At 46.8% G+C, this 20,243-nt stretch overlaps 1 protein-coding gene across 1 annotated transcript in view; it reads left to right on the top strand.

Moving 5' to 3' along the window:
- Nucleotides 1–2,275: 2,275 nt before the first annotated feature.
- Nucleotides 2,276–20,243, top strand: part of MTAP (methylthioadenosine phosphorylase) — a 45,903-nt gene continuing 27,935 nt past the window's right edge. The window contains exons 1-3 of the mRNA XM_006881269.1: nt 2,276–2,311; nt 17,737–17,823; nt 19,711–19,769. Coding sequence (XP_006881331.1) covers nt 2,279–2,311; nt 17,737–17,823; nt 19,711–19,769 — 179 coding nt within the window. The 5' untranslated portion in view covers nt 2,276–2,278. The remainder of the gene's footprint in view (nt 2,312–17,736; nt 17,824–19,710; nt 19,770–20,243) is intronic.

The following is a 20,243-nucleotide window of genomic DNA, read 5'->3' as shown; positions in this document are numbered from 1 at the left end:
ATTAATAAAAAATATGGAACGCTTCACAAGTTTGCGTGTCATCCTTGCGCAGGGGCCATGCTAATCTTCTCTGTATCGTTCCAGTGTTAGTATATGTGTTACCAAAGCGAGCACAGAAGCCATCTGTAAGATCACTGCTACACAGATCTTTTTGGGGCATACTCACTCATAATCGATGACAGAAGAACAAGCTATGCCTTTGAATGGTGGTGCTGGCAAGGAGTACTGAATTGAATACCCATGACCTGCCAACACAGCAAACAGATCTGTCTTGGAAGTACAGCGATGGTACTCCTTAGAGGCGAGGGTGGTGAAATTTTGTCTGATATACTTTGGATATGTTGTCAGGAGGGGCTAGTCCTTGGGAAAGAACATCATGCTGAGAAAGGCAGAGGGTCAGAGAAAGAGAGGAAGATCCTCAATAAGATGAATTGGCACAGTGGCTGACAATGAGCTCGAACATGTAGAAGATTGTAAGAACAGTGCAGGATAAGGTACGGTTCAGATCTATTGTTCATAGGGTCGCTATTAATCTTAGTGGTCTTCACAACCTAACAAGAATTCATCAAGGGAGGTTGAGTGGAGTTGTCCTGCCAGTACGGAATGAGAGAAGTTTGAAAGAAAGGGGTCATTCCAGTAGAGGTCTGGGAGACAGTGATTGTGCAAATGTTGAATGATGGAGTTAGGAATCTCCACTATGAGTCTAGTTGTACTTGCTGCATGTTGCACAGAGTGAAAGGGTTAAAGAAGACCTCATTGCACGTGCTCAGTTAAAGAAAAGTCATACCTCAAAAGGCTTCACCTCACGTACTTTGGACATACTGCTATAGGTGCTATTCCTTGGAGAGGGACATGATGCTGGGAAGGGTGGAGGTTTGGCAAAGCAGAGGAAAACCCTCAACCAGGTGAATTGACAAGATGACTTCTGCAATGGGCTCTTGTGTGTCAGGAAGTGTGAGGATGGCGCAGGACAGGACTAGGTTCGGATCTTTTGTTCACAGGGTTACTATACTATGAGTTGTACTGGACTCCATGGCACCTAACAACAACAACAAGCCAAACCTCGGAAATCACACGGGTTAACCAAGTAGTTCAGTGACTCTTTACTTTTACGTCATTCTGGCCCCGCATAAGGAAGTATTTGAGTACAACTCATCTCTGGTTTCAAAACTCCAACTCATTTCCATAACCTCCTCAAAGCTGACCCTGCAATGGTTTTTCCGAAGGCTGTAAATCAGCAGAAATAAGTGGCCCGTTTCCCCTCCCCGTGGAGCCGCTAGTGGATTCAAACCAGTAAAGAGAGGTGCCACCTTTGGGTCAGGAGCGCAACTCCCATCTAAGCAGGGCACCAGATCTCTTCTATCTGTTCTGTTGCTCTTCCCAGGTGTCACGGAACTCCAACTCATAGCGACCCTAGAACAACAGATCTGCGTCCGGCTCTACCCTGCCCCATCTCACCATCTCACCTGCCAAGCCCACTTGCGGTGGTCATTGTGTCAATTCATCTTGTTAAAGGAGGGTCTTCCTCTCTTTCGCTGACCCTCTCTGTCTTCGCCAGCATGGTGTCTCTCTCCAAGGATTGGTCCCTCTAGAAAATATACCCAAAATAAGTGCGACAAAGTCAGCTCTCGCAACTAGAAGCCAAGGGAAATGATCCAAGATCCACTTGGACTGGTAGAGAACACAGTGTCCGGGCTTCCGCCGAGGGCTGGCAGCTGGAGGGACTAACTCCCTGCTGGTGATTCCCAGTCTCAGTCCCCCGGGAACTTGGAGAATGCGGGCAGGCTTGACCTTACAGCCCAAGGGGGGGCGGTTCACATCAACCACACACTCGGTGGGAGAAGGATGGGCAATCTCCTCCCATGCTATTTACTGCCTTTGAAAATCGGCTGGAAGGTCAGCTATGGGTTCTGACTCGATGGCACACAACAACATCTGGCCAGAGGAAGCCTTTCCTTAGAGGGTTTTTGTGAAACGGATCTGAACTCAAGAAAGGACCCAGCAGAGTCTGGCCGCAGGCAAGCACTCCCCTAAATGGCCTCTATTATGGTCAGAGTGAAGGCGCTAAGAGGAGCCGGCACCTGGAAATGCAAGTCCATGAGCTCGAGGTTGGGGCGGGGCTGTCCCCGGAGCGGGGCTGGCGGAGGGCCCGCCCACCGGCCGGTCCAGCCCCTCCGGGGAGGAAGAGGCGGAGCCCGGCGCTCTCCGGGCCCGCACCGCGCACCCCGGCGCCCGTGTTTGAACCCGCTGCGCTGCTCGGCTCCCTCGCTCCGGCGACATGGCTTCAGGCGCCGCCACCGCGGCCGTCAAGGTGAGAGGAGCCGCCCCGCCGCGCGTGCCGTGCGCCTGCGTGCCGGGACCGCGCCCCTGCCCGTGCGCCCCGGCCGGCTCCTGGGCTTCGCACCGGGTCCCACCCACCTCGGGGAACCGGGAGCCGCGATTGCGGACTCGCCCCGCCTCTGGGCACATCTGCACTGGCCCCTGGTCCACCGGCACGGCTCCTTCCCCCGGGCATGTGCCCTCCTGGAGCTGGCGGGTGGCCCCGGTGGCCGCGCCCCTGCCGCTGGGAGACCACCCACCTCCTCGTGTCTGGTCCTGTGGGCCCTTCCGCTCGCGGCATCCCTGCCGCCCACGTGGGCGAACTGCGTACTTGCTCCTCTGCAAGCTTCCGGCTTCTGGCCTTTGCAAATTTAGGCCTCTCTGCCCAAGTTTTGCCCAGCGGTGCGTGTGGCCGGCCTTCTGCGACTTTTGGTTCCTACCTGAAACTGCCTTCGCCTCCGGTGCTGCGGCCTCTGCCTTCACTCTGCTTTGTTTGCAGCCTAGGAAGTTCAAGCCCGGTTTCCTCGGGGTTTCAGCATAAGAGACCTTTGTTTGCCGAAACTTTGGCAAGACGAGTGAGGGTTGCTGTGGGACTCCCTGGGGCTTTAAAACACTTTTTTTCTGGTTAGTGTTTAGAGAGTGTGTACAATTACTGTGCATAAGAGAAAATGGATGGTAGAACGCAAGACGTCTTTCAGATGGTTGGTTTGTCTAAGAACGCAGTTAACTTGCTTGACTTCTGGAGATTCTTGGGGCTGCGATTAGAAGCTCTGTGGCCTCCGGAGATTCTTGGGACTGCGATTGGAAGCTCTGTGGCCTCCAAGCGTCTCGTTTCTAGTCTCCTTTCTGTTTTTGCAGAGAGAAAGATAACGGGTATGCTTTCAGCCCGTGATTAGTGTTTTGTCCCTTGCAGATCTTCTGAGCCACATTGAATATTCTCAGAATGGTCTTTAGGTTTTGCAGTCAGACTTGACTGTGAACCTCCTTTGCTGTTTTGAAAGACTCTTGCGTTCTGCAAATATGTATAGAACAAAACACCCTTCCCGGACCAGCTGGCAAGGTAGAAAGGGCGTTCATGAAGCCCGTGTGGACGGGGTGTGAGCTCTGATGCCTGCTGTCCGAAATGGGGATCGTACTGCAGTTTGTTGAAAATATTAGCATTTTCTTGGTCTAGTGGAACCCCCCTAGGTGGTAAAAATGGTTAAGCACTCTTCTGATCTGAAAGAGACGTTCTTTCACCCAGAAGCATCTGCAAAGGCCTGCAGATCTTACAGAAAAATAAGCCATTGAGAACCTAAAGGAGCCCAGTTACCCTGATACACGTGGGGTCACTATATGTGGGAATAGGTTTGACAGCTGGTAGGTTTGTCCAGCATATGGTTGAAGCTTGTTAAATGGTACTGCTTGGCAGTAGGAGAAGAGAGCTCTAGTGGCCTAGTGATAACAAATTGCTCTGGCCACCCAAAGGATGGTGGTTCAAAACTACCAGCTGCTTCTGGGGAGAAAGGTGGGTCATTTACAACTTCTGAAAGCCTCCCGGGTAGTTGTCTTGGACTTAATGGCACATAATAGTAATTATTAGGAGAAGGAGCTCTGTTAGTGCAGTGGTTACCTGTTAACAGAACAACTGGTGGTTCAGACTCATCAGAGGCTTTGCAGCAGAAGAGACCTGGCAATCTGCCCCATAAAGATTTCTGCTTGGGAAATCGAATGGGACAGCTGGACGCTGTCATAAAGGGTCACAGTGAATCAGGATCAACTCAAACAGCATGTATTGTTGGAGAAGCTGAGATGAATGTTGACTATCTTTTCTCAAAAAAGAGAAAATTACAGTGGGTGTCATTGTGCAGGCGGGAAAGTATCACCCTTCTCCGACAGAAATACAGTTAAACTGCCGTTTAAAACAAAAACTGGTATTTAACCTCATTTTAATCTGGTGCCGAATTCTCCCAGCCACACTGTTTCCCTGAAAAATTAATGCAGTGCATTTAAGTACGGACTGGGCACCGTGATCAGAGAGCTGATGTAAATATTGAATGATGGATATTTTTGGTCTTGGCAAGGAACTGAATAGAAAATTAAGAGGTGCAAGTAGTGCTCGGCCTGCTTGCTGATTAAGCTCTTTTGAGATTGGAAAGGGTGACAGCTTTACTGCTGGAAATCCGTGAAGCACCTCAGACTGTAGCAGAGGTAGCCAACATGAAGCCCTAGTTGCCAGGGCAAAGCAGACTTAATAAAAATACGTTCCATCCCCAGATCAGAGAATCGGAGTTGGAATATTCATTTTGGACCACCCTTATTGTTCAGACATAAGCCTCGGGCCTAGTCAAGCCAGCTAGTTTGATTAGTAATAGTATTGGGCCTACACCCTGGCCCGCCAGTTAGATGGCAGAGGGGAACAGTTTGCAAATGTGTTGCTTGGTTTTCTGTTTTCTCTAGGAGTAATGAGTAAACCAAGCCTAGCAATTCCACTCCCAGGTAAATACTCAGAAGACAGAAAACCCGATACTGGTACACCGTTCTAGCACTATTCAGAAGTGCCAAAAGTCAAACCACAGAAGTATCCACCAACAGGTGAATGGGATAAACAATATTTTGTGTGTCCATACAGTGAGGGAGCTCTGGTGGCCTAGTTGCGCTGCCAACCCAAAGGCAGATGGTTCGAATCCACCAGCCGTTCTGCAGGAGGTGGATGGGCAGTCTCCTCCTGTGTGATTTATAGTCTCTGAAAATGCTCTGGCAGGTAAACTGAGTCAGGTCCAAAACTCAACAGCACACAACAGCAGCGTCCATGCAGGGCAATAGGACTCAGCCAGAAAGAGACTTGATCGCCCAGGGTCTGAAGCTGTAAAGTGAGGGCCAGCAGCACCTCTTGCGAAAGGTTGTGCCTTTAAGTACAGCAGTGTAACATACCCGGCCCTGTTCTAGGCACTCACAGATTGACAGCCTTTGTGAATTACAGACAACTACCAGAAGTCTGAGCTGAAATGCATTCCCTCAATTTGAAGACTACAATTAGCTCCTTCAAGTGGAAAACACCATCAGGTTTGACAGTAAAATGTGATTCCAATCTAGCTGTCTACTAACAGAATCATATTTATTTGGAAATATTTATAGCGTCCTTGCCAGACTGTAAGACTGGTGGCGAAGTCTCTTGCTTCTTGTACTGCTCACCAGAGTGTTGCATGTCTGCAGGAAGGAGCAGTGCCTTACAGAGTTCTCGGCAGCTGGGGTTTTGGGGAGTAGATTTGCAGACCTTTCTTCCAAGGCACCTGTCATCTTTCAGTTCGCAGCTGAACATAACACAGCCTGCTGGGCCCTGGTCCTCTGGGAGGCCCTGAGGTAGTGAGGAGTATCGGGGTGGGGGTTGTTGGTGTGTCCACCACCTAGGTTTATGTGCCAACGAGCAGAGAAAAAGGAATGAGAATCAGGGCTTCTTTCTTGTGACTCTGAGGTAAGGAGTTGCACAGCCAACCCAAAGGCATGCAGTGTGAATTCACCGGCTGCTCCATGAGGCCGTCTTCTCCTGTGCAGTTTGCTATCTCTGAAAACCTGCTAGAGGGGTCACTGTGAGTCAACTCAGGCATAACTTACAGAACAAGGAGAAGAAGAAGGATGTTTATTTTGCATATGTTGGAGTTAGAGGTGGAAATGAACACACATCTGGTTTGGATGGAAATGATAACAGATAATAAATTACTTCATTGGATTCTCACCGTAATGCTGTGGGTCCGTTTTAAGCTTTATGCTAGAAGTCAGAGGAAGTAGGTACCAAGTATGTTTGTATGCCATGGACCCTGAGCCCATAGTTACCATTATAATAGTGATATTCTCATTACAGGGAACTCGGTAATAACTCAGAAGCACATAATACAAGGGTGCACCACCTGGGAACTGCTCCAAATGTACATTCTTGGGCCTGTACCTGTCAAATGGGATACTCTGGGCTGAGGACTAGAGTCTGGCTTTTAATTTGCTCCAAGATGTTCAGGTCCATGCCAGAATTTTTTTTTTTTTATCTGCTTAGGTGTCAGTTCTGTTTGGTTTTTTTTTTTCATTTAGGTTGTTTATTTTTCATTTCAATGAACATCTACAGAGATTTTGGGATTCCATTCATTCATTGTTGCACCCTTCTCCCCGCACAAACACCTCCCCCCTCCCCCCCATTTGCTCCTCTCCTTGAAAAGCAAAAGAACATGCCAGAATTTTAAAACTAGGGGCCCAGAGAGCTTCGGAAAGAAAGCTGGGTTTCTCCATTCTAAACAAACTGTTCAGTGTTGTTTCATTGGTAATTTAGTATTGAGTATTTTAGTCCCCTGTTGAAGCTCAACATCAAGAAAACAAAGATTCTCACCACTGGGCCAATTGGCAGCATTCATGATAGATGGTGAAGAGATTGAGATTTTCAACAGTTTCAGTTTGCTTGGCTCCACAATCAGCACTCTTGGTACCAGCAGCCAGGAAATTAAAAGATGAATTGCACTGGAAAAGTCGGCTGTCAAAAATGTCAGTTTGGAGGCTAAGGCGTGCCTGATCCAGGCCATGGTCTTCACGGTTACTTGCTATGCATCAGAGAGCTGGACAGTCACTAGGGATGATAGAAGGAGAATTGATGCCTTTGAGCTGTGGTGCTGGAGAAGAGTATTGAATATACATAGACTGCTAAGAGAACAAACAGGTTCAGCTTAGAGAGGGTTAAACCAGGCTGCTCCTTGGAGGCAAGGATTCTGAAGCTTTGTCTGACCTACTTTGGACATATTGCAAGGAGGGACCAGCCCTTGGAGAGGGACAGCACAAAAGAGGAAAACCTTCAATGAGATGGATTGATTCAGTGACTGGGGTAATGGGGGTAGGTGCGTCAGAGACAACAAGATTGGCACAGGATAGAGCAGGGTTCAGAACTGTTGTACATAGGGTGACCATGAGTCTCAGGTGACTCGATAGCACAGAACAACAACATTGCTGCTATAACAATCACCGCAAACTCGTGTTATGTGGTTGTTAGGTGCCGTGGAGTGGTCTGCATCTGATCGTGACCATTGTACTAGAAGGCGAGCCCTGCCCGATGCTGTACCGTCCTCACAGACTCTACTGTGATTATGCCAGTCGATGCCAATTACGTCAGCACCAGCTCACTGAGGGTCTTCTGTCTTTTGCTAATCTCCTATTTTTCCAAACGTCTTCAGGAACTGACCCCTTCTGTCTATATGCCCAAACTCTGAAAGATAAAGTCTTCTTCTCTTTCCTTAGGAGTGTTCTGGCTATGTTTTCTTTTCATGCCAGACGTGTTAGTTCTTGAAAGAGTCCATTCCAGTTTTTTCATGAATATAGTAATTCAAAGACAGTTCTTCTTTGAGCTCTATTTTTCATTGTGTAACTTTTTCTTTTTACCTTTTTTTTTTTCTTGTGAACTTTTGAGTCGGGTCTGACTTAGCACAGGGAGAAAAATTGCCCCTGCTTCACCAGCGAAGCATCTGTTGGATTTGAACCGCATGCCTTCAGGATTGCAGCGCCGCTTCTTGCCACTAGACCACCCAAGCTCCCTTTCATTATATAACTTTTACATGTATATGTTGTCGTTGTAAGGTGTCATCGAGTACAACTCACAGTGACCCTGTGAACAGAAGATCTGAACCCTGTTCTATCATGTGTCATCCTCACAGTTGCTGACACACAAGTGCCCATTGCAGCAGTCACCAAGTCAATTCCCCTGATGGAGGGTCTTCCCCTCCTTCACCATCCCGCCACCCTTCACAGCATCATGTCCTTCTCCAAGGAATAACACACACGCGCGCACACACACACACACACACAGAGTAACATGTCCAAAGCATGTGAGTGAAGCCTCATCCTTCTTGAGGTTACTGAGAATACTTAAAGTTTAGGTAAAGCAAACCTTAGTCCTTAAACAGACTCCAGAAGTAGAACCTTTGCTCTTCCGCAATTTAATGAGGCCCTTGGCTGTGGAGTTGCCCAGAGCAATACGTTACATCCTTTGATTTCTTGCCTCCTGCTTCCATGAGTTGATGGTGGATCCAAGTAAAATGAAATCTTTGACAGCTGGCATCCTTTCTCCATTTATGCTGATGTTACCTGGGGTTCACTTGTGAGGATTTTTGTTTTCTGTGTGATCTGCACTTTAGTAAGGGCTGGCAGGGTTGTGTCATCTGTGTATTGCCTGTTGTTGAAGAGTCTTCCTCCAGTCCTGATGTTGCATTCTTCTTCATAGAGTCCAGCTTCTCAAGCGAGTTGCTCTGCATATACACTGAGTAGGTATGGAAAAAGAATACAGCCTTCATGCACACCTTGCCTGATTTAAAACTGTGCATTATCTTCTTGTTCGATTCAGATGACTCCTTGGTCAATGGAAAAGTTCTGCATGAGTACAGTTAAGTGTGCTGGAATTCCCGTTCCTTCCACTGTTATCCATAATGTATTAGGACACTCACTGTTGAATGCTTTTGTGTGACCAAAACAAAAACAGAAATCTTTCTGGTATCCTCTGCTTTCAGCCAAGATCCATCTGACATCATCAGTGATGTCCTCCCTACCACAGCCTCGTCTAAACCCAACTGTGATTTCTCACAATTCCTTGTTGATGTACTACTTCAGCCATTTGAATCCTTCAGCAAGGTTTTACTTATATACGATATTAATGATGCTGCTTGATAATTTCCCCACTCTGTTGGATCGCTTTCCCCCCCCCTTTTTTTTTTCAAATGGGCTTAAGAATGGATCTCTTCCAGTTTGTCTGTCAGATTTCTTAGCACAGACAAATGAGTACATCCAGGGCTACATTTGTGGATTGAAACACATCCTTCTGTATCATTCTCTGGAACTTTATGATTGGCCACCACTTTCACCACTGCCTGGTCTTCTTCCAATACCATTGACTCTTGAGCATATGCTACTTTTCTGAAATAGTTCAGTGTCCACAGTTCTTTTTGGTACAGTGACTCTGTATGGCTTCCTACGTTACAAATGTATGGCTTTCTAGATTGGTCAATATTCTTTAAAAACCACTCAACTGCCTTAGTCCCCTGGTGTGCAGCCCGTCTCAGCTGGTCCGCCAAAATACCCCGAGTACCAGCCCTGGCCCCCTTCGCAGCACCGTTTCCTCTCTGACAAGATGAAAGAAACGCTCATGAGTCAGGAGAAACTTGCCGAACTGCTGGCACAAATGCACATTGGTGGAAAGGAATTACACGTAGGAAGAAGAAAGTGGTTCATAGAACAGCTACAGCAGATGACAGTTCTCCTTAAAGAAATTAGGCGTAAACAGTATCTCTGGTATTGAAGAGGTGGATATGTTTACAAATCAAGGAACGGTGATCCACTAGAATACCTAAAGTTTAGGCATCTCTGGCAGTGAACACTTTCACCGTAACCGGCCACACTGAGGCAGAGCAGTCGAGAGAACTGTTAACGCAGCATCTTAAACCAGCTTGGCACAGATCGTCGTGAGTAGTTTAAGAAGCCTGGCTGAAGCTCTGCCCAAACCTTGTCCATGGATGGAAAAGCACCGCTTGCTCCTGGAGAAGGCGATGATGAAGTTTCACATCTTGGGGAAAACTTTGATGAGAATTTTGATGATTCTTTGAATTTTCAAAGAATGAGGCCAACTGAGTTGAGTCAACTTCTAAAGAAGATAAAACATGACAAAGTTACTACGAGCTACTGCTTTATATCATGACTGCTTTTTTAAAAAGTTGTTCTGGTTTTGGATCTGATAAAATCTGGATCTCTCATATTTTTAAGCCCAAAGTCTTTTGCATATTGCAGTTCTTTTCAGTTTCTGCTTCAGTATAATTCATTCTTTACCACCCAATAAGCTGAAGAAAACTAGGAACAAAATTTGAAACAGATTAATAAAGTTCTTTGCCTGGTATTTGCTTTTTATTACTATTACTTCAATAAAGATTTGTACACAGAAAGCTAATTTTGTCATGTAATATTGGCCAATAATGGAATTTAATTAAAGATTTAGAATAGCTTAATGTAAAAAAATAAATAAATAAAAATTTGAAAAAAAGCACCACAAACCAAAACCAAACAAAAAAACAGCAAAAAACCACTCAACTATCTTCAGGATTTCTAAAGTTGAAATGAGTCTTTCAGGGCTAACAGCAGGCCAGTAGAGGCAGCCCTAGAGGCTGACACATTTTGTTTCCTGGCCTTTTCCAGGGTCTGGAGGCCATTCTTGCTCCTCAACGCACAACCCCCATCACAGAACCTTAGTCCTTTGGTTTCCTCCCCTTCCTCCATTGACCTTCCTCCCTCCTTACAAAAAGACCCACCCTCATAATCCAGGATAATCTCTCATCGCAAAATCCTTAATCTCATAAAGCAGCTTCACAGAGACCAGCTCTAGAATAGAATGTCACTAGACATTTGACTGTGTGGATCAAAACAAATTGTGGTTAACCTTGAGGAGAATGGGAATCCCAGAACACTTGATTGTCCTCATGTGAAACCTCTACTTGGAACAGGAAGCAGTCCTCAGAACAGACCATGGTTCAAAAACAGAAAGGGAGTGCATCAGAGATGCTCCTGTTTCCAGACCTTTTCAGTCTATATGCGGAACAAATCATTCAGGAAGCGGGGCTTTATGAATGTAACATCAAGATTGGAGGAAGATTCATCTACAACCTGTGTTATGCAGGTGACACAACTTTGCTTGCTTAAACTGAGGAGGACCCGAAGTGCTTGCTGCAGAAGGTCAAGGATTGTAATCTTCAATATGGATTGAAGCTCAACCTCAAGAAGACAAAGATTCTCACCATTGGGCCAATTGACAGCACCATGATAGATGGAGAAGAGATTGAGGTTGTTAATAATTACAGCTTGCTTAGCTCCACAATCAGCACTCTTGACACCAGCAGTCAGAAAATCAAAAGACTTAATTGCACTGGGAAAATCTGCTGTCAGGGACCTTTCCAGAGTACTGAGAAGCAATGACGTCAGTCTGGAGACTAAGATGTACCTGATCCAGGCCATGGTCTTCACAATTACTTGCTATGAATTAGAGAGCTGGACAGTGACTAAGAATGACAGAAGAGGAATTAATGCCTTTGAATTGTGGTGCTGGACAAGTGTCTTGAACATACCATGGACTGCCAAGAAAACAAATAGGTTTGTCTTGGAGAGGGAGGAAACCAAGTTTCTCCTTGGAGAAGGACATCATGCTTAGAAGGGTGGAGAGACAGCGCTTAAGAGAAGGGCCCCGGATGAGATGGAGTGATGCAGTAACTGGGGCAATGAGGGTAGATGTGTCAGAGTCAGTGAGGCTGGCCCAGGGCAGGGCAGGCTTCAGAGCTGTTGTACATAGGGTTGCTATGAGGCACAGGCTACTCGACTACACATAACAGCAGTCTCCATGTTGAGGGCAGGGTCAGGGGGAGTTACTCAACCTACCCTTATGCTCCGGAAGACAGAAGAAAAATCGCCTTTCAGAAGAATGGCCACTGCTTTCACCACTGTCTGGTCTTCTCCCAATACCATTAACTCTTGAGCATTTGCTACTTTCTGAGATAGTTTCAGTGCCCACAGATTATTTTTGGTACAATGGCTCTGTATGGCTTCCTACATTAGTCAATATTTTTTTAAAAAAACCACTCAACTGTCTTTTCAGGATTTCCAAACGTTTAAATGAGTCTTACCAGGGCTAACAGCAGGCCGGTAGAAGAGGCTTGTTCCTAGAGGCTGGCAAAGAATATGGAGTCTGAATCACAGAGCAGTCTGTCTTTTAAGGAGTGTAGCCAGAATGTGCCTTAGGAGCGAAGACAGAAAGAGACTTTGTCTCCAATATTTGGGGCATGCTATCAAGAGAGGCTGGTCCCTGGAAGGGACATCATGCTTGGGCGAGGAGAAGAGGAAGACCCTCAGTGGGTGGTCGCAGTGACCCAGCAGTGTGTCCACACACCGCAGTGATGATGATGATGATGATGGTGCCTCATCCTGTTGTATTTGAGTCACGGTGGGTCAGAGACACCTCACCACACAACAGCAATACTCAGCTAGCTGGGATTTTAGAAATTTCTGTTCTAAGCCCCAGAGCAGTGATGCTGAATTTGGGAGGGACACATCATGCTGGTTAAGAAAGACTGGGATTTCTATCTTGTCCAGCTGCTGAATGCTATTTGGTCCTGAATCAAGTTAACCTTTGTGTTGATTTTTTTTCCATGTGTGTATAAAAGGGTGTATAATTGTACGGTGCTTGTCTCCTGGTCAGGAGCCCTGGTGGTGGTGCAGTGCATAACATGCCTGCCGCTTCCAGAACCTGGGCAGTTCTAACCCATCGGCCACTCCATGGGAGACAGGTGGTCAGCCTCCCAGAAAGCTTTACAGCCCATCAACCCAGCGCAGAGTCCCTGTTAGTTGGCCTGACTCATGGGTTTGGGGTTATCTCTTGGTGGTTGGGGTGATTAGACAAGGTAAGACCACTGAAGTGCTTCACACATTGCCTGTGATGCCAAAGTGCCAAACGCGATCACTTTACTACAAAGCCAGGTCCGGAGTTGACTTTAAGTGGTCCCTGTGGTGTGAGTAGAATTGAACACTGGAGATGCCCGGGTGTACTTTGCAGTAAAGCCAGCAGGTGGCGACATTGGCCACAGTTTTCACTGCAGGACTCTGCCTGACACACTCTCTCTCTCTCTCTCTCTCTTTCTCACCCCTCCCTCTCTCTCCCTCTCACCTCTCGCCCCTCTCTCTCTCCCAGACCAGTAAGAGTTTCAGTTCCTGTGTACTGAACCTCCACGATTATCCTTATGCTTTACAAAACGTGGGTTTTAGTAAATTACTCCAGTCATTTGGGTAACTGAGTGGCCTCACCTACAAGTCAGGTGCCAGAGACCCTGTACTGTTGAGCTTCCTGAAGTCGCAAGTACCAGGTAGCTGACTAGGGGGTTTCATACAGCCAGGGGTGTGGACTGAAGGTTGGGGCAGTGGGGTGGGCTCAGGGGACACGTGGTTTGCATCTCTGACCACCACTGTGATCCTGGCCAAGGCTGCCTCACGTGAGAGGGCAGTTCCAGAACTAACTGGGGTGGCGGGAGGGGGAATAATTGTGGGACAAACAAGCCTGAAGGTCTAGTAAGGAATCCAGGACCCCAGATGGATGGAATACCCAGAAACAGCCAAGACAGGTGGTGACAGATCAGGAAGCCAATGTGTTCAGGAACAGCAGGATCTACAGTTAGTCAAGGGAGGAGTAACTTCATCATTAGCCACTCAGTTCCCTGGTCCAGAGGAATGATATCTTCACAATAATGACTAGTCTATATCTATAGTGTTAAATTCTAACTCTTGTTGTTATGTGCCATTGAGTCATCTGGGACTCATAGCGACCCTATATACAGCAGACCTAAAATCTGCTCTGTCCTGTGCCAATCTTATCTTCTCTGACACACCTACCCCCATTACCCCAGCAACTGAATCAATCCTTCTCATCCAGGGTCTTCCTCTCTTGTGCTGTCCCTCCACCCTTCCCAAGCATGACATCCCTCTCCAAGGACTGATCCCGCCTTGCAACATGCCCAAAGTAAGTCAGACAAAGCTTCAGAATCCTTGCATCCAGGGAGCAGTCTGGTCTACAGGATGAACCTGTTTGTTTTCTTAGCAGTCCATGGTATATTCAATACTCTTCTCTAGCACCACAACTCAAAAGCATCAATTCTCCTGTTATCCCTAGTCATTGTCTAGCTTTCTGACACATAGCAAGTAATTGCAAAGACCATGGCCTGTATCAGGCGCACCTTAGTCTCCAAACTGATGTTGTTGCTCTTCGGTACTCTGGAGAGGTTTCTGATAGCAGACATTCCCCATGCAATTCATCATTTAATTTCCTGGCTGCTGGTAGCAAGAGTGTTGATTGTGGAGACAAGCAAACTAAAGCTGTTAACAATCTCAGTCTCTTCACCATCTTACCGTGATGCTGCCAGTCACCCTGAGGTGAGAGTCTGTTTTCTTGATGTGAAGATTGGTGTACTCTGCTGTAGTTTAAAAATGGGCCACAAGGTGGCATCAATTCCAAACATTGGTTTAACCCCTTAAGGCACTTGTGGGAACACATTGAGAGCTTGATTTATGTAACCGTGTCCTGAGCAGAGACGCCCCAGATGGAGATAGCATTATGAGCTCAAGCACTTGCCCTGAGAAGCACTTGAACTGTATTTTATTTCCCATTGTCTTTACAGCATTTAGGGAGCTCTAGCAGGCCTAATCCTTTCTAATGTAAGCCTGACTCAGGCCCTGGTCTTTTCAGTCACTTGCTACGCATCTGAGAGCTGGACAACAAATAAGAATGATGACAGAAAAGGAACTGATGCCTTTGGCTTGTGGTGTTGGAGAAGAGGACTGTCTATTCCATGGACTGCCAAAAGAACAAGCAGACATGTCCTGGAAAAAGTGCAGCCAGAAGGCTTTTTGGAGGCAAGGATGGTGAAGCTTCATCTCCCATCCTTTGAGCCTGTGGCTAGGAGCGAATATTCCTCGGAGAGGGACATCATCGTGCTTGGGAAGGTGGAGGGTGGGCAGGAGAGATGGAGGACCCTTCAGTAACAATGAGTACAGCAGTGGACTGGAGTGGGTCAGACAGGATGAGGACGGGACAGGTCTGCTACTCATGGGGTTGCAATGAGTCTTACCCGACAGCACCTACTCAGAGTTGGCCTAGTCGGTAGAGAGTTGCGCTGCCATCCCAAAGGCTGGTTGTTTGAATCCACCAGCTGCTCCATGACAGGAAGATGGACGGTCTCCTCCCACGGGATTTACTGCCTCTGAAAAGTGCTGGAGGGTCAGCTAGGAGTCAGGGTCAACTTCATGAGTTTGCGTTTTCTCATAGAATTAAATTATCAAAGCAAAATAAGTCATAGGATTTCTCTCCTTCCTGATTTTCAGTTCAGTGGGGAAACTTTCAGAGGTACCAACTCTGTTTTCAGAAATAAAGCCATTCTTAAAAGGGAGGCTCACAAGAGCTTGATATTCCTAATAAAAAGCATTCACCTGACATACTTTGGACATGTTGTAAGGAGAGACAGGTCTTTGGAGAGGGACATCATGCTGGGCATAGTGGAGGGACAGCACAGGAGGGGAAGACCCTCTATGAGATGGATTGATTCAGTGACTGGGGTAATGGGGATGGGTGTGTCAGAGACAGTGTGATTGACACAGGACAGAGCAGGGTTTGGGGCTGTTGTACGTAGGGTGTAGGGTCGCTATGAGTTGCAAATGACTTGACGGCACTTAACAACAACAACAAATTCTCTTTAGTAAATTCTCACTAAATTTCCCTTGTATTCTTAATTTATTTGTTTGTTTTCAGAAAACTCAGGGCCAGAGATTAGCCATTTCCCTTCTTAAAAATAAATATCATCTTTTATAATCTGATCTGGAAAATACTGTAGATGATCAGGTAATTCTTAATGCTGGGAATTTTTTTTTTCCTAAAGGAGTTACTTTTACTTAATAGAAAATATCTTCATGATGATTGACTTAAATTTTTCTTTAGGAACATTTCTCAGGTTGTCCTTGGGCTTGCTGTCCCAGTTGTTGTTGTTGTTGTTGGTGGTGGTTTTGTTGTTACCATCACAAACGCATAGCTGACCCTCCACGTTTTCACAGACAGTAAATTGCATGGAAGTTGGTTGCTCATCTTTCTCCTACAGAGCAGCTGGTGGATTCGAGCTGAGTACCTTTGGGTTAACAGCACAGCTTCTTGCCCCTGGGCCACCAGAACTTCCTGCTGTCTCAGTTGTATGTGTCTATCTTAAGTATTCTTCCTTCAGGAAGTAGCAGCCCAAAGAAACCTTCCTGTTCATGTCATTTGCATAGTTCTTCACTTTAACAGTTGACTTAATACTTCGTTATCCCTGTAATTGTTTTTGTGTTTCTTTGTCACTGAATTTGATTAACTCCTAGCAGTGCCAAGTTTCTTTGACTCTGATTAATTCCCAAAGACAAGGTCTGCTAATCTCTGGAAAATTAAGTAAAACGCTTGAACGGTTGGGTTTTTTGAAAGGAGTAAAAACAGCAAAAAACTTTAGATAGCTAGATGGATGTCAGCTCAGTTCGCTTCTGTGGAGTTGGAACCTTGTCATAGCTGAGACTCTTGCCAGGTTTTCGGAGGCTGTGAATTGATTGGGAGGTAATTGGCCATTGTCTGTGGAACCACAGGTGAATTTGAACCACCAGAGGTGCCACCTTGGAGTTTGCAGCACCACGGCCCTGTGTTCTGCACCACCAGTTTGTACAGGTGCACAAAACACACACACACTGCCATTGTGTCGGTTGTGACTCGGGCCGCCACGCGGGGCAGAGTGGAACCTTCACAGGAGCAGACTGCGTCAGGGATCAAACGGCTGACCTTGCGTTGCAACAGCCGTGGATCCTTGTTTAGGTACTGTTGAGTCGGAAGTGATCCGTCCCTGACCCTCCAGTGAATTTTCAGAGGCAGTAAATCGCGCAGGTGCTGGGTTCGAACCACATGCCTTTGGATTAGCAGCACATCTCCTTACAGTGAGGCCACCAGAGTGCCCTTGTACATGTATATATGTGTGTGGCATAAATGGCTCGTGTTGAGCTGTTCAAGATTAGTAGTTTGAGCTCACCCAGTGATGAGGAAGAAAGGCCTGGTGATCCGCTTCTGTTAGAGTACAGACGACCCTCTGCCTGTGAGGTCTGCAGGAGGCAGGTGGAGCTGTTGGCTGCTAACAACATTGTACATGTGTCCACCTACGCGTGTGAGTGACTGATTTCCTGTGTGTGTGTGTGTGTGTGTGTGTAACGTCTTACGATATCCCAAACTCCTATCCGTGTTCTCTTCCCATTGCTATAATTCTGTGATTTTAATGGCCTGAGGAAAAAAAAATATTTCCCCTCTTTCTTTATCAAATGGTGGGATCACCAGGCAGAAAGGAATTTGGTGGTGCAGTGGTGAAGCAGAGAACTCATTTCCTGTCCGGAAGGCCAGTGGTTCGTCCTTCCAGCGGTTTCCAGTGAGAGACCTAGCGGTCTGCTCCCATGGAGATGATGGCCTAGGAATCCTGGAGGCCCTTCTGTCGGTCACGTGGGGTCACTAGGAGTCACTGTCCGCTTGGAACACGATGACAGGGACAGAGGATTACCCAGTGTCTGTGTCTCGTATTCTACATCTCAGCAGTCCCCTGTATTTTCTGTTTTGGTAATTTTCAGAATACGGAAGACTTTCAAGTACCTGATTGAATAAGTGAACTCTCTTTTGGTGATTTTTCTTTCTTTCTTGTGGGTTTTTGCTTTTGGTTTTGCTTTTTTATTTTGGGTAACTAGGCCTTATGAATGGCAAGCAGCTTATGAATACTCTTAAATGCGTTTGATTTGAATCATGATTTGAATTCTTGCAGAAAATGATTAAATATATTTCCTGTTTCTCTCCTTTAGATTGGAATAATTGGTGGAACAGGCCTGGATGACCCAGAAATATTAGAAGGAAGAACTGAAAAATACGTGGATACTCCTTTTGGCAAGGTTAATATCCAGACTTCGTTGGGGACATGTTAGCTTTTTTCCTTGTTCTTTGCAGGCTTGAATTTAAAGTGAAAAATAGAGAATGGTTTGTGTTAACCCGTCAGAGCTGAGGTTCCCGTCAGGAGGGTCAGAAGCCCCGTGCAGGGTGCTGTCAGCTGAGGTCGTCAATGTCCACAGGACACCGGGGGTTTTGCTGTGTTGAGGTCTGAACTGAAGCTTTCCATTTAGTTATTTCTCGAACCAAATACTCATTTCAAACATAGCAACTGTACTTTGTGGCCTCTCCATTCAAATTGTCTTACTTCTCTTTCAGGCCTTTGGATTATATTTGCTAATTTTGGGATTAGGCTGGTGTCTAAAACGAGCCCTAGACTGCCAGTCCAGAGGTCCTCAGGTCAGACCCACCAGCAGCTCTGTGGGAGGAAGACGTGGCCTTGGAAACCCCGTGGGTCGGTTGCATCCTGTGGGGTTGCTGTGTGTTAGAAGTGACTTCGCAGCAGTAGGGTTTTTTCTCATGACTTAAAGGAGGGAATAACATTACAGAGCAGTGTTTTCCTGATGCGTCCTGACCCAGGAGAGGACGGAGTGATTGTCCTGAGGATCAAGGACACAGTCCATTTAAGCGCATGAGTGAGCTGGGAACCATAGAGTTGTCCGTCCCTAATAGAGGCGGCGGATCCTGCATCCCCTGTGTTGTCTGCCTTGACCAGGGAGAGGTGTCTGCCTTCTCCTGCTTCTGTATTACTTCTCCAGTCCAATTGCAGTCCCTCTCACTCTCTGGTGAAGACCCCCACATCTTTACAGCCCAGTCTCTCCTGTTAGCCTGGACTAGCCGTGTGTCCTCCACATCTTGCAGTCAATGTGACCAGCTCGTTAACAACCTGTTTTCTAAACCTCTGTAAATTCTAAGGGCCTTTCTCTCCTCCTGAGTCGTTCCATTGCCATCTTGGACCGGTCTAAGACAGGCGGTCAGATCTGGTGCCCGTTCCTAAGTCCCATGACCAAGGCTTTCTTTCCTTTCCTGCTTTCACTCACACGTCTGCTCTTCAAACCAGCCAAAGACCCTTCACCAGTTAGCAGATCCTTGAGGTACCTGCTTTGCAGAGACCTGACCAAGTGGAACCTCACAGTGACCCACGGCAGGCTTCACGGTCCTGCTTGCTGTTCTTCGGAGGGCTCACTGGTGGCCTGGTGGGTAAGGAGGTGTGCTGCCAACCCAAAGGCAGGCAGTTCAAGTCCACCAGCTGGCCCAAGGGAGAAAGATGGGCAGTCTTCTCCTGTGTGATTTACAGCCTATGAAAACCGGCTGGAGGGTCAGCTAGGGGTTGATTCCAACTCTGCAGCACTGAGTGCAAGTGAATAGAGGTTGCAGAAAGTGTTTATTGAGTGATTTTGACTGATTGTTATGTTTGTGTACTGTCGAGTCGGAACCGACTCCCAGCTGACCCTCTGGTGGGTTTTCAGAGTCAGTTAATCACACAGGAGATTACCAGTCTTCATCGCACAGCACACCTGGTGGCTTCGAACTGCCTGCCTTCTTTATTGCAACATACTTTCTTGCCACTAGGCCACCAGAGCTCCCCTTTTATAGACTGTGGATGTGAACATGTGGAGTCTGTAGGTGGCACATGGTTGAAAGTTTGGCCATTCGGATCAACCCAGAGGCTCTTTGAAGAGAGAGAGAGAGGGGCCTGGCGGTCTCCTGGTGTGCTTCTGAGCTCTCATAACCGTAAGACCCTGTGGGGTCCACCTCTAGGGCTCTAGGGTGGGCTGTGAGTCATGATCTGCTCACCGGCAGCTGGCTTGGTTTGGGGGTTTGAGGGCGGGTATACGTGTACTGTGTGCTTTTAAATCTGTTCATTCAAACCTTTTCTTTTTAATGCACAGCCATCTGATGCCTTAATTTTGGGGAAGATAAAAAATGTTGATTGTGTCCTCCTTGCAAGGTAAGACGTCATGTTTTTCAACTGTTACTAGGAATTTAAATTTACTGTAATTCGTGGAATGAGTAATGACCACAGTTTAATGTGTTGGTGAAATCAGAGCATGTTAATCTCTTTTCTGCACCCCCCCAGGGTTTTGGAATTACACTGACTTTGAGCTCTGGTGACTTAGTCCATAGGGAGTTGCATTGCTAACCAGAGGTGGTGCCTCTGACAGTTCAAATCCACTAGTGGCACCAAGGGAGAAGCAGGGCAGACTCCTGTGTGGTTTGCAGCCTCAGAAGGCCTGCTGAAGGGGCAGCTGTGACTTGACTCCACAGCAAGGAATGGGAGGGTTTTATGATTTTGAGATACCACAGAACTTGCTTCCCTAAGACAGGCCAGCAGGTGCAATGGATGTGACTGAGAGAGAAAGTCTCGTGTCTGTTCAAACTGGAAAAGGAAATGCTTTCTTCAGTTGGGTTTTTTCCCTTGTTT

This window comes from Elephantulus edwardii, unplaced genomic scaffold (genome assembly GCF_000299155.1).
Source record: "Elephantulus edwardii isolate Elephantulus edwardi_28Jun2011 unplaced genomic scaffold, EleEdw1.0 scaffold00014, whole genome shotgun sequence".
NCBI lineage: Eukaryota > Metazoa > Chordata > Mammalia > Macroscelidea > Macroscelididae > Elephantulus > Elephantulus edwardii.
Note: the sequence above shows the minus strand (reverse complement) of the source record. Positions and strands in the feature narration are given on the sequence as shown.